This window comes from Cetorhinus maximus, chromosome 5 (genome assembly GCF_964194155.1).
Source record: "Cetorhinus maximus chromosome 5, sCetMax3.hap1.1, whole genome shotgun sequence".
NCBI lineage: Eukaryota > Metazoa > Chordata > Chondrichthyes > Lamniformes > Cetorhinidae > Cetorhinus > Cetorhinus maximus.
In genome coordinates this window covers 154,286,710-154,301,365 of record NC_135883.1, presented here as the reverse complement: position 1 = coordinate 154,301,365, position 14,656 = coordinate 154,286,710, and the positions used below count along the sequence as shown (strand labels likewise).

The 14,656-nt window shown below is 43.4% G+C and overlaps 1 protein-coding gene across 1 annotated transcript in view; it reads left to right on the top strand.

Annotated features, from left to right (window-relative positions):
• The window catches only part of daam2 (dishevelled associated activator of morphogenesis 2), a 348,363-nt gene that overhangs the window by 240,869 nt on the left and 92,838 nt on the right, over window positions 1-14,656 (top strand). Inside the window, exon 15 of the mRNA XM_078542715.1 lies at window positions 12,797-12,904. Within this exon, the coding sequence (XP_078398841.1) occupies window positions 12,797-12,904 (108 nt within the window). The remainder of the gene's footprint in view (window positions 1-12,796; window positions 12,905-14,656) is intronic.

The window sequence follows — 14,656 nt, the reverse complement described above, 5'->3', positions numbered from 1 at the left end:
GCCTTGTGTGATGTAGTGAACCTTTTTTCTTCCCTTCCATCTTTCCATTCACCTTCTGGATGGTTAAATAATGAGGGCAGGTTGCATAAACATGGCTTGTAATTCCTTGAGTACAGAAGGTTGAGGCCGTGATCTGATCGAGGTGTTGATAGTGTTAAAAGGATTTGAACAGATAGATAGAGAGAAGCCATCTCCTCTGATGGAGGGAATCCAAAATGAGCTGACACATCTTTAAAATTCGAACTCAAGAGTGAAATCAGGAAGCACTGTCCTGTTGGAAGCCAGGGAATGAACCCACAGGTTAAGATTTCCACCTTTATGATCCAGCTTCAGATGTTATGGTTGAAATGCCCTCTTGGTGACCACAGTAAGAGTCCGAAATAAAATGGGCTCGAACAAGTCTCCAGTTAGTGCCCCAAAGAGAAAAGGCCCACAGTCCCAAAACTGTCCACACTCACTCTGCGAGGCCAGGAGGTGGCTGGTGCGGGAAATAGAAATGTTGCATGTCGGGGTGTTCAGTTAAGATAATGATCGGGTGAACTGTTTTTGTGATGTTGATTGAGGGATAAATATTGGCTAGGGCACCAAGGAGAACTCCCCAGCTCTTCTTCGAAATAGTGCCATGGGATCTTTCTAGTCCACCTCAGAGGGCAGGTGGAGACTGGGCTTAGCACCTCGTCCGAAAGCTGGCAGGGGGTTGTAGTCGCCATCTTCCCTGAACGTGTGTGCACTGGGGTTACGTCATGGGTGTCGTGGAGGGAGTCTTACTCTGCATCCCACCCATACAATACATGGCCTGGGATTGCTAAGGGGGTGATGTAGAGGCAGATTCGCTCCACTGTTAACCTGTGGTGTACATAACCCATGATGTGTTGATGACGTTCTTATCAAAAGAACTTTGCTATGGCAAGAATATGGACCATGCTATCACAAGGAGAAGAACAGCATAGAAGGGCAAGCTAGGTAAATTCATAAGGAAGAAAGGGACAGAAGGATATGTAAAACAAAAACAAAAATACCTGGAAAAACTCAGCAGGTCTGGCAGCATCTGTGGAGAGGAGCACAGTTAACGTTTCGAGTCCGCATGACTCTTCAACAGAACTAAGGAAAAATAGAAAAGGTGTGAAATATAAGCTGGTTTGGGGGGGGTGGGGTTGGGACAAGAAACAAGAAGAGCTGGATAGAGGGCCAGTGATAGGTGGAGATAGCCAAATGATGTCACAGACAAAAGGTCAAAGAGGTGTTGAAGGTGGTGATATTATTTAAAGGAATGTGCTAATTAAGGGTAGAAAGCAGGACGAGCAAGGTACAGATAGCCCTAGTGGGGGTGGTGTGGGGTGAAGGAATTGAAATAGGCTAAAAGGTAGAGATAAAACAATGGATGGAAATACATTTAAAAATAATGGAAATAGGTGGGAAAAGAAAATCTATATGAATTATTGGAAAAAACAAAAAGGAGGGGGAAAATCGGAAAGGAGGTGGGGATGGAGGATAGAGTTCATGATCTAAAATTGTTTAACTCAATATTCAATATCCATTACAAGCCTACTGTCTCCCACAGCTACCTCGACTACAGCTCCTCACATCCTGCTTCCTGTAAGGACTCCATCCCATTCTCTCAGTTCCTTCGCCTCCGTCATATCTGTTCTGATGATGCCACTTTCAAAAACAGTTCCTCTGACATGTCCTCCTTCTTCCTTAACCGAGGTTTTCCACCCACGGTGGTTGACAGCGCCCTCAACCGTGTCCGGCCCATCTCCCGCGCATCCGCCCTCACACCTTCTTCTCCCTCCCAGAAACATGATAGGGTCCCCCTTGTCCTTACTTATCACCCCACCAGCCTCCGCATTCAAAGGATCATCCTCCGCCATTTCCGCCAACTCCAGCATGATGCCACCATGAAACACATCTTCCCTTCACCCCCCCGGCGGCATTCCATAGGGATCGTTCCCTCCGTGACACCCTGGTCCACTCCTCCATCACCCCCTATTCCTCAACCCCCTCCCACGGCACCTTCCCATGCAACCGCAGAAGATGCAACACCTGCCCCTTCACTTCCCCTCTCCTCACTGTCCAAGGGCCCAAACACTCATTTCAAGTGAAGCAGCATTTCACTTGCACTTCCCTCAACTTAGTCTACTGCATTCGTTGCTCCCAATGTGGTTTCCTCTACATTGGAGAGACCAAACGCAGACTGTGTGACCGCTTTGTAGAACACCTTCGGTCTGTCCGCAAGCATTACCCAGACCTCCCTGTCGCTTGCCATTTCAACACTCCACCCTGCTCTCATGCCCACATGTCCGTCCTTGGCTTGCTGCATTGTTCCAGTGAAGCTCAACGCAAACCGGAGGAACAGCACCTCATCTTCCGACTAGGCACTTTACAACCTTCTGGACTGAATATTGAGTTCAACAATTTTAGATCATGAACTCTCTCCTCCATCCCCACCCCCTTTCCGATTTTCCTCCTCCTTTTTGTTTTTTCCAATAATTTATATAGATTTTATCTTTTCCCACCTATTTCCATTATTTTTAAATGTATTTCCATCCATTGTTTTATCTCTACCTTTTAGCCTTTTTCGATTCCTTCCCCCCACCCGAACGAGGGCTATCTGTACCTTGCTCGTCCTGCTTTCTACCCTTAATTAGCACATTCCTTTAGATAATATCACCAACTTCAACACCTCTTTGACCTTTTGTCTATGACATCTTTTGGTTATCTCCACCTATCACTGGCCCTCTATCCAGCTCTTCTTGTCCCAACCCCGCCCCCTTAAACCAGCTTATATTTCACCCCTTTTCTATTTTTCCTTAGTTCTGTTGAAGAGTCATGCAGACTTGAAACATTAACTGTGCTCCTCTCCACAGATGCTGCCAGACCTGCTGAGTTTTTCCAGATATTTTTGTTTTTGTTTTGGATTTCCAGCATCCGCAATTTTTTGCTTTTATCTTAGAGGGATGTGTAATTGGGTGAGATGCAGTAAGATGGGAGGAGAGTCACATGAAGCACGGCCCAGTTGGCGAATGGTGCTGTAGACTCAATCTGTCTGACCTGAGCTGTTAGTGACCAGGAAACGTGTGACGGGAAATGTAGGGGGAGATTTAATCTGCATCCTAACAGCGACAAGGTCATCAGCACTGGATATTGGGGCTAAAAGTAGGGATGGAGAGGAGGCAATTGAGAACCTGATAGAGGAACAGCTAACCTCCCAAGAAAAGAAACTAAATTGGAAATAAAACACAGCAAAGGAATAAGTAGAAACTGTAGTGAAGGATGGGACAGTTAACCGAAGGGTTAGTTGTCTGTTGATTGGACAGGAAGGGAAAAAAAAAAATCTCTTTTCCAGCACCGGCAGAATCCTCATGGGAATCAGGAAGGTCGGGAAGGCTGTCTACACCTTGCCTTGAGTTAAACAAGAGCCAGCTGATCTCAGTCCAACTTGCTGCTGGCTGTGGTCTGAATGTAATAGATGATGTATCCCTTTTGGGCCCATCACTTTAAAATGAGAGGAAACCCAACATTTTTCATTCCCCCGGCACTCACTATTTTCTTGCCATTAATAGGTCCAGCCAGTGGTCATAAACTCCATCCATTCATGGGCTTGCTGCTCTCGGAAAAGAGCAGGGAAAGATTTATAGTCGGCACGAGTGCACTCTGAATGGCACTCTACATTGAAATGTATCCACTCTGCAGTTAACCCTGGGGTTACTGGATGCTGATCAACAGGATCTCTGGCTGAATTGCCCCAGCCTTTCCCAATAAAGAGCATTGGGAGTCATTTTGACTCTTGCTGTTAGTCTAAAACTGATGATGATGAATTGGGAGTCCCTTTTACAGTTCTTCCAGTTTTAACTTCCAGTGAATACAGACTGGAATCTAATCGAGGGGGTCAGATGGTTTATATATAGAATAATGGATACCTGGGAGTGATTACAGACTGGAATCTAATCGACGGGTTTAGACAGTTCTTATATAGAATACTGGATCCCTGTGAGTGATTACAGACTGGAATCTAATCGAGGGGTTCAGATGGTTTATATATAGAATAATGGATCCCTGGGAGTGATTACAGACTGGAATCTAATCGAGGGGTTCAGATGGTTTATATATAGAAAACTGGATACCTGGGAGTGATTACAGACTGGAACCTAATCAAGGGGAGGTTCAACTGGTTTATATATAGAATAATGGATACCTGGGAGTAATTTCAGACTGGAATCTAATCGAGGGGTTCAGATGGTTAATCTATAGAATAACGGGTACCTGGGAGTGATTACAGACTGGAATCTAATCGAGGGGTTCAGATGGTTAATCTATAGAATAACGGGTACCTGGGAGTGACTACAGACTGGAATCTAATCGAGGGGTTCAGATGATTAATCTATAGAATAATGGATACCTGGGAGTGATTACAGACTGGAATATAATCAAGGGGTTCAGATGGTTTATATATAGAAAACTGGATACCTGGTAGTGATTGCAGACTGGAATGTAATAGAGGGGTTCAGATAGTTTATATATAGAAAACTGGATACCTGGGAGTGATTACAGACTGGAATCTAATCAAGGGGTTCAGATGGTTTATACATAGAATAATGGGTACCTGGAAGTGATTGCAGACTGGAATGTAATAGAGGGGTACCTATGTTTATATATCACAGAATCGCACAATGGTAACAACACCGAAGGTGGCCATTTGGCCTGTTTGGCTCTGTGAATGAGCAATTCACCCAGTGTACTCCCCTGCTTTCTTCCCCTAGCCCTGCACATTCTTTCCTTTCAGATAATAATGCAATTTCCTCTGAAAAGCTCTAATGGAACCTACTTCCACCAAACTCTCAGGCAATGCGTTCCACAACTTAACCACTTGCTGCGTGAAAATGTTTTTTCCTTTTTTTAATTGATTTTTTTGCCAGTTACCTTTAATCTGTGCCCTCTGGTTCTCGATCCTTCCACCAATAGGAACGGTATTTCCCTAGCTACTCCGTCCAGACGGCTCATGATTTTGAATATCTCTATCAAATCCCCTCTCAACCTTCTCTTCTCCAAGGCAAATACTCCCAGCACTTCCAATCTATCAATGTAACTAAAAATCCTCATCGCTAGAACCATTCTTGTAAATCTTTTCTGCCCCCTCTCTAATGCGTTTCCATCCTTCGTAAAATGTGGAGCTCAGAACTGGATGCAGCACTCTAGTTGAGGCTGAACTAGTGTTCTGTACAAATTTATCATCACTTCCTTGCATTTGTACTCTATGCCCCTAAGATGCTGTATGATTTATTAACCACTCTCTTAATCTGTCTTCCCTCATGCAGTGATTTATGCACATATATATCCAGGCCCCTCTGCTCTCGCACCCCCTTTAGAATTTTACCCTTTATTTTCAATTGTCCCTCCGCTTTCTTCATACCAAAATGAATCCCTTCACACTTCTCCGCAGTTAAGTTCATCTGCCACTCGTCTGCCCATTCTACCAACCTGTCTATGTGGTTTTGAAGTTTTGCACTATTCTCCTCACAATTCACAATACTTCGGAGTTTTCTATCACATGCAAATTTTGAAACTGCCCTATACACCAAGGTCTAGGTCATTAATATTTATCAGGAAGAGTAGGGGTCCTAACACCAACTCCTGGGATATTCCATTATAAATCTTCCTCCAGTCTGAAAAACATCCATTAAACATTACTCTCTGTTTATGTCACCCAGCCAATTTTGTATCCATGTTGCTACTGGTCCTTTTATTCCAGTGCTTAAACTTTGCTCACAGGTCTGTTGTGCAGCACATTATCAAATGCCTTTTGGAAGCCCTTGTACACAACATTAACAGCACCCTCATCAACTTCCTCTGTTACTTCAACAAAAAACTCCAGAAAGTTGGTTAAGCATGATTTGCCCTTAACAAATCTGGCTAGCTTCCCTTAATTAATCCACAATAGCCCAAGTAACTATTAATTATGTCCCGAGTTATTGTTTCTGAAGCTTCCACCACCGAGTTTAAACTGACTGCCCTGTAGTTGCTGGCTTATCCTTATACCCGTTTTTGAACAAAGGTGCAACATTTGCAATTCTGTCTTCTGGAACCACCCCTGAGCCTAAGGAAAACTGGAAAGTTATTGCCAGTACCTCCTTTATTTCCATTCTCACTTCCCTCAGTATCCTTGGATGCATCTTATCAGGTGGGCAGCATCTTCTTCATTGGTAAAGACAGATGCAAAGTACTCATTTAATATCTTTACCTTGCCCCCTGCCACCATGCATAAATCCCCTTTTTGGTCCTTAATTGGCTCCACTCCTCCTTTCACCACTCTTTTATTATTTACAAGCCTGTAGAAGACTTTTGGATTACCTTTTATGTTAGCTGGCAGTATCTACTCACGCCCTCCATTTGCCTCTTTTATTTGGCTTTTCAATTCCCATTTGAAACTTTTATATTCAGCCTGGTTCTCAGTTGCATTTTCCACCTGACATCGGTCATGTGCACACGTTTTCTTCTTAAGCTTAATCTCTGTCTAGTTTTCCATCCAGGGAGCTCTGGATTTGTTTGCCTTACCTTTCCCCTTTGTGAGAATATACCTTGACTGTGCCAAGACTATCTTTTCTTTAAAGGTAGCCCATTGTTCAGCTATAGTCTTGCCCGTCAACCTTTGATTCTAATTGATCTGGGTCAGAACCATTCCTACCCCATCGAAATAGAAACAGAAAATGTTGGAAAAACTCAGCAGGTCTGGCAGCATCTGTGGAGGGAGAAGCTGAGTTCACGGTTCAATTCTGTATGAGTCCTCCTTTATTTCAGATTTCCAGCATCGGCAGTATTTTGCTTTTACCCCACTGAAGTTGGCTTTCCCCCCGTTGCTTATTCTTACTTTGGATTGTTCCTTGTTATTTTCCATAGCCAACCTGAACCTTATGATACAATGATCACTATCCCCTAAATGTTCCCCTACTGACACTTAACCCACTTCATTCCCAAGAACCAAGTTTAGCAGTGCCTCTTTGGACTGGAAAAATAATGCTGTAGAAAACTTTCCTGAACATACTCTAGGAACTCTTGCCTTGGACACCTGGGAGTGATTACGGACAAATCTAATCGAGGGGTACAGATGGTTGATAAATAAATGCCTGAAGGGAGGTTACTACCTTCAGTGGATTGCTTTGCCCTCTTCCCCTTGTGTCACCTTTAAACAGCCTGTTTGAGATAAGAAGGTTGCAAGGCTGTGTGGGGATATGGAATAGGTAAAAAGGGCAAAGAGTTATAGAGTTAATCTCAGTTTCTGAGTGACAGTTTGTACTGTAATATATTGCAGCTGAACATGCACAGTTTTTCAGATTAAATTGCTTCACATTATATTGAATTCTGGCTGCAGAAGTCATTGTCTATCACAATGTCTGAAACACCAGTTACAGGAGGGAAATTAAATTCAGATTACAGCAGGAATGCACAAACTGCCTCTGAAAACAATGAGGTTTTAACATGGATTGAGGCCCGCGGAGCCAACACACTGACTGTTTACACAGTGGGCTGCTATGTGGACAAGAGATTAAATAAACTGAGAATTCAATTGAATTCCAGTGGTCCCTCTCTCACTTCTGATGTGCTTAAATACTTATCACTTGATAAGTATGTTCAAGAAAGGACTACTTAAAATATGTTAAGTCTGGGCTGTCATCCTGTTTCTTAGTGCAATATTTAATATCAAGAAGGGATACTGTGCACCGCTCTTAATGCTTGAAATGCTGATTTAAATTCTTGGCTTGATTATCCCTCAATCTGTGCAGTCTAGAAATGACATTGTACATTGCATGTGAAAACCCTTGGGTTTTTGTATGACATTATTTTGTCCATGGTTGACTGGAGAAGTACCACCAGTGCTGACTTCACAAGATCCTCCAATTCTGGTGACAAGGAAGGCGGTCCAACAGCAACGTCCTATGCCAAGCCAACATGCCCAGCATTGAGGTGTTTAGCACTCAAAACCAGCTTGTCTAGCCAGGACATGCTGTTCATATGCCTGACACCAGACTCCCAAAGCAACTACTCTACTCGGGACTTGGCCGTGGCAACCAGGAGGACAACAGCAATGCTTTTGGGATGTCCTTAAAGCGCCCCTGCGGAGGTCAAACATCTTCGTCGACTCATGGGAGTCGCTGGTTTGTGACCAACCAAAATGGAGAAGGTTCATCCGGGAAGGCACCCGAGCACATCAAGAAACTGCGTTGATAAAATGCAGAGGCGAAGTCAAGGCGTCAGAGAGAGTGCAGAAACCTCAAAAAAAAATTAATCTATCCGACTCTTCAAATGTCACATACCCTGCATATGGCAGAGGCAGCAGTTGCACATTGGACTTATCAACTGTTTCAGAATCCATCGAAACAGAATGGGAAAAAGTCACCTTGATCCTGAGGCACTGTCTATGAAGAATTTGTCTATTATTTTAATCAAGTCTTTGCTTTGGATTTTTTTGAACAGATTGATTATGTTAAGTGTTTATACTTTGAAATTGCAGTGCACTGTTTGAATATTTATACTACCTCAGTGGTGTTATGCATGAGACTTTGACGGAGATATTGTCCAAGCACCTATCTAGACATAACTGCTAGCCACTTTATCCCAATACCACCAGGGTGATTGCCAATGTTGTTTTGCCCGCATGAATCAAAACTGGGCTGAGCCATTGCAAAATATGGTGCATTCACTGCATTATTGGGATAGTATCAGAACTTAGAATAGTCATGTTAATTGTCAAGTAATTGAGTATTTCATTGTATTCAGGTGGAGGGCGTTAACTGGGGTATCTCATGGGCTCATATATATACAAGCAGACTGAAACTGAGGCTGTTGATTTGGGAAGTGCCATGTTTGTAATCTATGTCTCTGTAAATATAAGTGTATAAATGTGTAAAGATTAGGCACCAGTTTTAGCCTTCAGCACCTGGCATTCTGAAGTAGAACAGTCACTTTGGGGAACTATCATATTGACACAGGGTAACGTAGGGGCACTTACATACACTATCAGATCAGAATATTGGCACCCTGTTACTTTAGCACACCATTGCACACAGTGTTAGTGTGTGGACAACCCTAGCCAATCCAATTTTTCTTCATAGTTGCAATTTTCCAGCCCTGGCAACATTCTTGTAAATCTCCTCTGCACTGTCTCCAGAGCAATTATGTCCTTCCTGTAATGTGGTACCAGAACTGTATGCAAGACTCCAGCTGTGGCCTAACCAGTGTTTTATACAGTTCCAGCATTACATCCCTGATTTTGTATCCTATACCGCGTGCAATAAAGGAAAGCGTTCCATGCCTTCTTTAACACTTGTCTACCTGTCCTGCCACCTTCAGGGACCTGTGGACATGCACTCCAGGGTGTCTCACTTTCTCTAACCCTCTCAATATCCTCCGTTTATTGAGTATTCCCTTGCTTTGTTTGCCCTCCTAAAGTGAATACCCTCACACTTCTCCGGATTGAATTCCATTTGCCATTTTTCTGCCCACTCAACCAAACCATTGACATCATTCTGGAGTTAACAGCTATCTTCTTTACTATCAACTACACGGCTGATTTTTGTGTCATCTGCAAATTTTCCAATCATGCCTCCCACATTTAAATCCAGATCATTAATATATGCAACAAACAGCAAGGGACCCACCACTGGTGAGGTATTCTTCCTGAGGTTTTGGTTAAACTTGCCCTAATCATTGTTCTAAGCCAAAGCTGGACACATATTCCATTTGTTTCCAGCGTGTAGAATATAAGCGGACTAAACTCAACTCAGCTCAGTTCAGGGTTCTCCAGCCTCTGGATCAGAAAGCTGGGATTCAAGCCACACTTGGCCTCCATGCACATAATCTAGGATGTGGGAGTTGTTGCCTGTTGGATGAAAAATTAGTCAGAGACACCTCTTCCATTGGCCATTTGCAGTGGTTCAGCTGGGGAGGTTACAGACAAGAAGGTGATCTTGCAGCGTCCTCATAAAGAGTGATCGACGCAGCCAAAAATAGATTCACTTATCTTTCATCCAGTTGCAGTTTAGGGGACTTTCTTGTGCACAAAGCAGCTGTGGCATTGGCTAATTGACTGAAAATGGGCACTCCAAGGGGATTCATAGAGACATAGGCTTGACTTTTACCCTCAGGGTGTGCCCGAGGTCGGCGCAGCCGGGAGCGGATGTAAAGCCCTCCCCCGGCTGAGATTGCGCCGTGAACGCGATCTTACGCTGGTGGGCCAATGAACGGCCGGCCAGCGTGAAACGCGCCCGGAGAAAGGCTCAGCACTGCCTTTGGGGCCGGGAAGTGGATGGGCACTGATGTCACCGTGGGTGCTGGTGAGCGATTCCACTGAGCTCCCTGAAGGCAGACAGCTGCCTCTGGGAGCTGCAGACTTCCAAATAACAAAGCAAAGCACAAAAACGCTGCAGAAAACGCCCATGGAGCACAATCAAGCACCTGACAGCATACCTCATAAAAAAAATTAGTCCCCTGATATTTCTTTTTACTTTAAATCCTAATGGAGATTTCGTCCCGCCCTTGGATGAAGTTTGAGCAAAAATGTAAAGGTCACCTGGCTGATTGGCCCTTCCGCCAACCGTAAGTTGAACAGGCCAAGAAAAGTCACTTTCAATTGGGCTGTCAATGGGCTTAATTGCCCACTTAATTGTCGGCGGGCGTGCTTCCGACTTTTGTGTGTGCCCGCCAAGCGAAATATCGTGCGAGTGCGCGACGATGTTGGGACGCTCGCCCGACGTCATCTCACGCGATCTTACGCCCATTTGGGCCGGGCATGTACCCGGCCTCGGAATGCAAAATTTTGGCCATAGGCAGGACTTTCATTCGTACATAGTGCTTTCCATAACTCCAGGATGCCCCAAAGCGCTTTACAACCAATGAAATACTTTTTGAAACGCAGCTCTGTTGTGACACAGGAAATGCAGCAAAGAATTTGCACAAAGTGAGATCCCGCAAGCAGCAATGTGATAATGATCAGATTTTTGTGCTATTGATTGATGGACAAATATTGGCCAGGAGAGCAGGGAAAACTGCACTGCTCCTCTTTGAAATAGTGCCTTTTCCAAAAATCAACATCTCCCACACGGCAGCACTGCTTCGTTCTGTACCAGAGTGTCTCATTGGTCATGTACTCAAGCTCCTGACGTGGGACTTGAACCCACAAACGTCTGACTCAGAGGTGAGAGCTATGCACTGAGCCACAGCTGATGCTGAATGATGTGCTTTTCAAAATGCTAACCTCTCCTTCTTTCTTCCCATTAACTCCCACTGTATAACTTCTCAGTGTTCTGCCTTCCCATATCCCATCCATGTCTTTGTGTACAACTGCAGTGCACTAAATCCTGTTTTAACATGCTACACTGGAAATACAATCTGGATCTCAGATACTGATTGTTCGGCTCACCCAGACCTTCTGCCAGATTTCACCTTTTAGACAACACATCCCTATTGTGTAATCTTATTTCTCTTCCCCCCCACCCCCATCTCTTTCTCAAAATCGACTCTTTCTGTTTAGATTGAACTGCTGAATGAGTGATTAAATGAGCTATGGGGACAGGAATTTATAACTGGGCTATTTTAGTCTGCAAATCCTAGCTGGCCTGCTCCAAGCATAACATTTGTCTTGGCATTGTGTGGCTATGCATTTATCAGGATTTGAGGGTATAGTTTCCTGCAGTAGTCGCAGTGGTTTGATCCGTGATAATAACCAGTTGTGACACTGTCAACAGGGCTAATAACAAGTAGTGAGAAAAAGGCTGTTCTTTACTTTTTACGGATGTTGTCCCCTCTTTAGATGAAACCAGACTGGGCTACTGTGACGCAGGCTTCTGTCTGGTGGACATTCCTTATGTTTATGACTGAATTGCAACTGCCCTTTCCATTGTGGATGTTGGTGATGTTGTAACTATGAACAGTTAGCATCATTATGCCAAATTCTGATTACTACTATTTTGGTGGGTTAATTTAGAACAAGTGAAGGGGGCACACATGGAATGCATAACTTCGTCATGCTGCATTAACTGAATGCTAAAACTAAATTATAACATTTATCCACTTCTAGCTGATCTTTTGTCCCATAGATATGAGGCTTTTCCTTGCCAGGTTGATGCTCTGTAAGTACAAAACTGATAAAAAAATTCTTTTGTTAAGAGGTTCTATTTCACTGAAGAGGCTTTGGCTCAATCTACACCCAACAACCTGCTCCGAAAACTCTGCTCACATTTTGACAGCTATGTCAAACTCCACCACACTGGGCCGAGACAATCCACAATGTTCAAAAACAATCAACAACTTTCTAAATAAAACAACCCACAACATTCTAAAACAAAAGTCAATTCACACTACCTCCCAACGTTAGTGGGTCCTTTAAAAAAAATTCCAGGATCCTGATCCAGACCTACATCTTCACAAAAAACCAATCAGTTCTTCCTTGGACCATACCTGATCTGTTTACCAAATTTTGTTGAAATCTGTCCATTAGTTTTTGAGATATACTAATGGGGCAAAAACATTACCTCTGCCCACCTTCAGTGGCGGAGGTAATAAACAGATTGAGACCTAAACCTATAATGTGTTGGAGAGGCAATGTGGCCATGCTGCTGCAGGCTTTCGAAATTTGGAAATGAATTGTAATATTAGGATATTGAGCGGTGTCACTCCTTGAGCTGTATTGCAATGACCTAGCATGTTTAATGCTGTCTCATTTATGATTCTTTCAATAGCTCAGGTTCTCTGATCTCAGGTGTAAACAATCTCATTGATATTTCTGTGGTCTGGACTGTTGCAGGACAGAATTGGAGGCACCGTCTGGAATGAGATAGACGACCTCCGAGCCTTCAACACACTTGACCTGGAAGATTTCGAGAAGATGTTCTCTGCCTATCAGAGGCAGCAGGTAGGATTTCTCTTTCTCCATTTGCGTCGAACCAGCAACATAGAGCAATGTATATACAGTAGATATAAGGAGTTTCATTCAACTGGAAGGCAATTTATATAGAGTAGATTGCCTTCACCAAATCATGAAGGTTTTGGTAAAGTAGTTGAAGAGAAACTGCTTCCAGTGACAGAAAGGATCACTAACCAAAGGATGCAGAATTAAGGTAATTGGCAAAAGAACTAGAAACAAGATGAGGCGAATTCTTTTCATGGAGAATTGCTGAGATCAGGAATACACTGCCTGAAAGGTTGGTAGGAGCAGATTCAAAACTAACATTGAAAATGGAATTGAATTAATACTTCAAGGAGAATAGTTGCAGGCAGAGGTGAATATTTGGGCAGTTCTTTCAAAGAGCTGGCACAGACACAGTGGGCTGAATGGTCTTCTTTGCTGCATTATTTTATGATTTCCTTTTAATGTGGTTGAGTTGTCTGGATTCCAGGAGTTAAAAGTGACTGCTGAAGTTTGGAGCTCATGTGATCAGGAGTTGATTACTAGGTTTTAATCAAAGGGCTCCTGGTTTCAATCTCCTCACTGTCAAAAATTTGCCCCTGAGTAATTCTCTTGAGCAGGGATTCACTTTAAGTAGGGTCCAATATACTCAATTGCTAAATGGGTCTGAGTGTTGCTGGAAAGTCCTGCCTAAAAAGAATGGAGATTTACATTCCTAGCCCCAAGCCAGTGAACTAAAGATGGACCCTTCTTGTCATGACTGTCCTTTAATTCAGGTTTACAAGATGGCTTTGGGTAAAGAAGGCCTTTAGCTCATTTGATCTCACCTTTCCAGAATACCAAACAGACCATGTTCCTATTTTAGCACCAAGCTGCTTCTTTAAGGAGTCCAATGCCCTGGCTCCAACCACCCAACCTGGTGACTCATTCTAGCTGGTGATCACCCTTTGGGTATGGCAAATACCCTAACGCCCACCCTAAAATTGTCCTCCACTATCCTAAGCCTTGGCTTGTAGCTGCCACCATGGACTTTCTGATTTGATATTAAAATTACTAAAAAATCCCTGACATTTGGGAAGCGTCATTACTGCGTCTTCCTTGGCGCTGCAACAGCTAATCTGAGAATCTGTCCATCCTGGGAGGATGCAGTTTCTATGAATCTGTCAGCAGCTGACTGTTAAATAAAAGATTATGGCAGCCCTTGTTCAGTGAAGCAACTGAGAGCCAGTTGACTGGTTGTTTTACACTTTCAGGTGTCGCTTACTGTGCGTGCAGAAAGATCCATATAAGGCAGCCATTTCCCACTGCTTCCCTCCTCCTCTCTCCTCGATTTATCTATCTATATATATATATATATATATACATATATATGTGTGTGGTGTGTGTGCCTTTGTATAAATAAAGAAAGAAATAGAGAGTGCTGGTCCTTGAGTGAAGCTGAAGTGGCTTGACGCCTGTTAATCTAAATCTGTCATTGCATTTTTACATATTGTTTATGTGCCAGTGTAAAATGTACGCAGATAGTTTATCAAACCCTAACATTTGGCTTGCCTGCTCCATTTTTGACATAGTGAGCATTCAGCAATTGCACAGGGCATTCAAGGCAAGATGTCTTTTTCTCCTTTGAGTGGGGGAGGCGGCAGGGTTACGCTTCCTGCATCATTTAAAATTCGCTTGTTCAAAGGGGAACCTTTTAAAAGATTAAATCCATTCGGTCTGTGTTTATGGCCAATTAAATGCCAGGATTTTTTTTTTGGT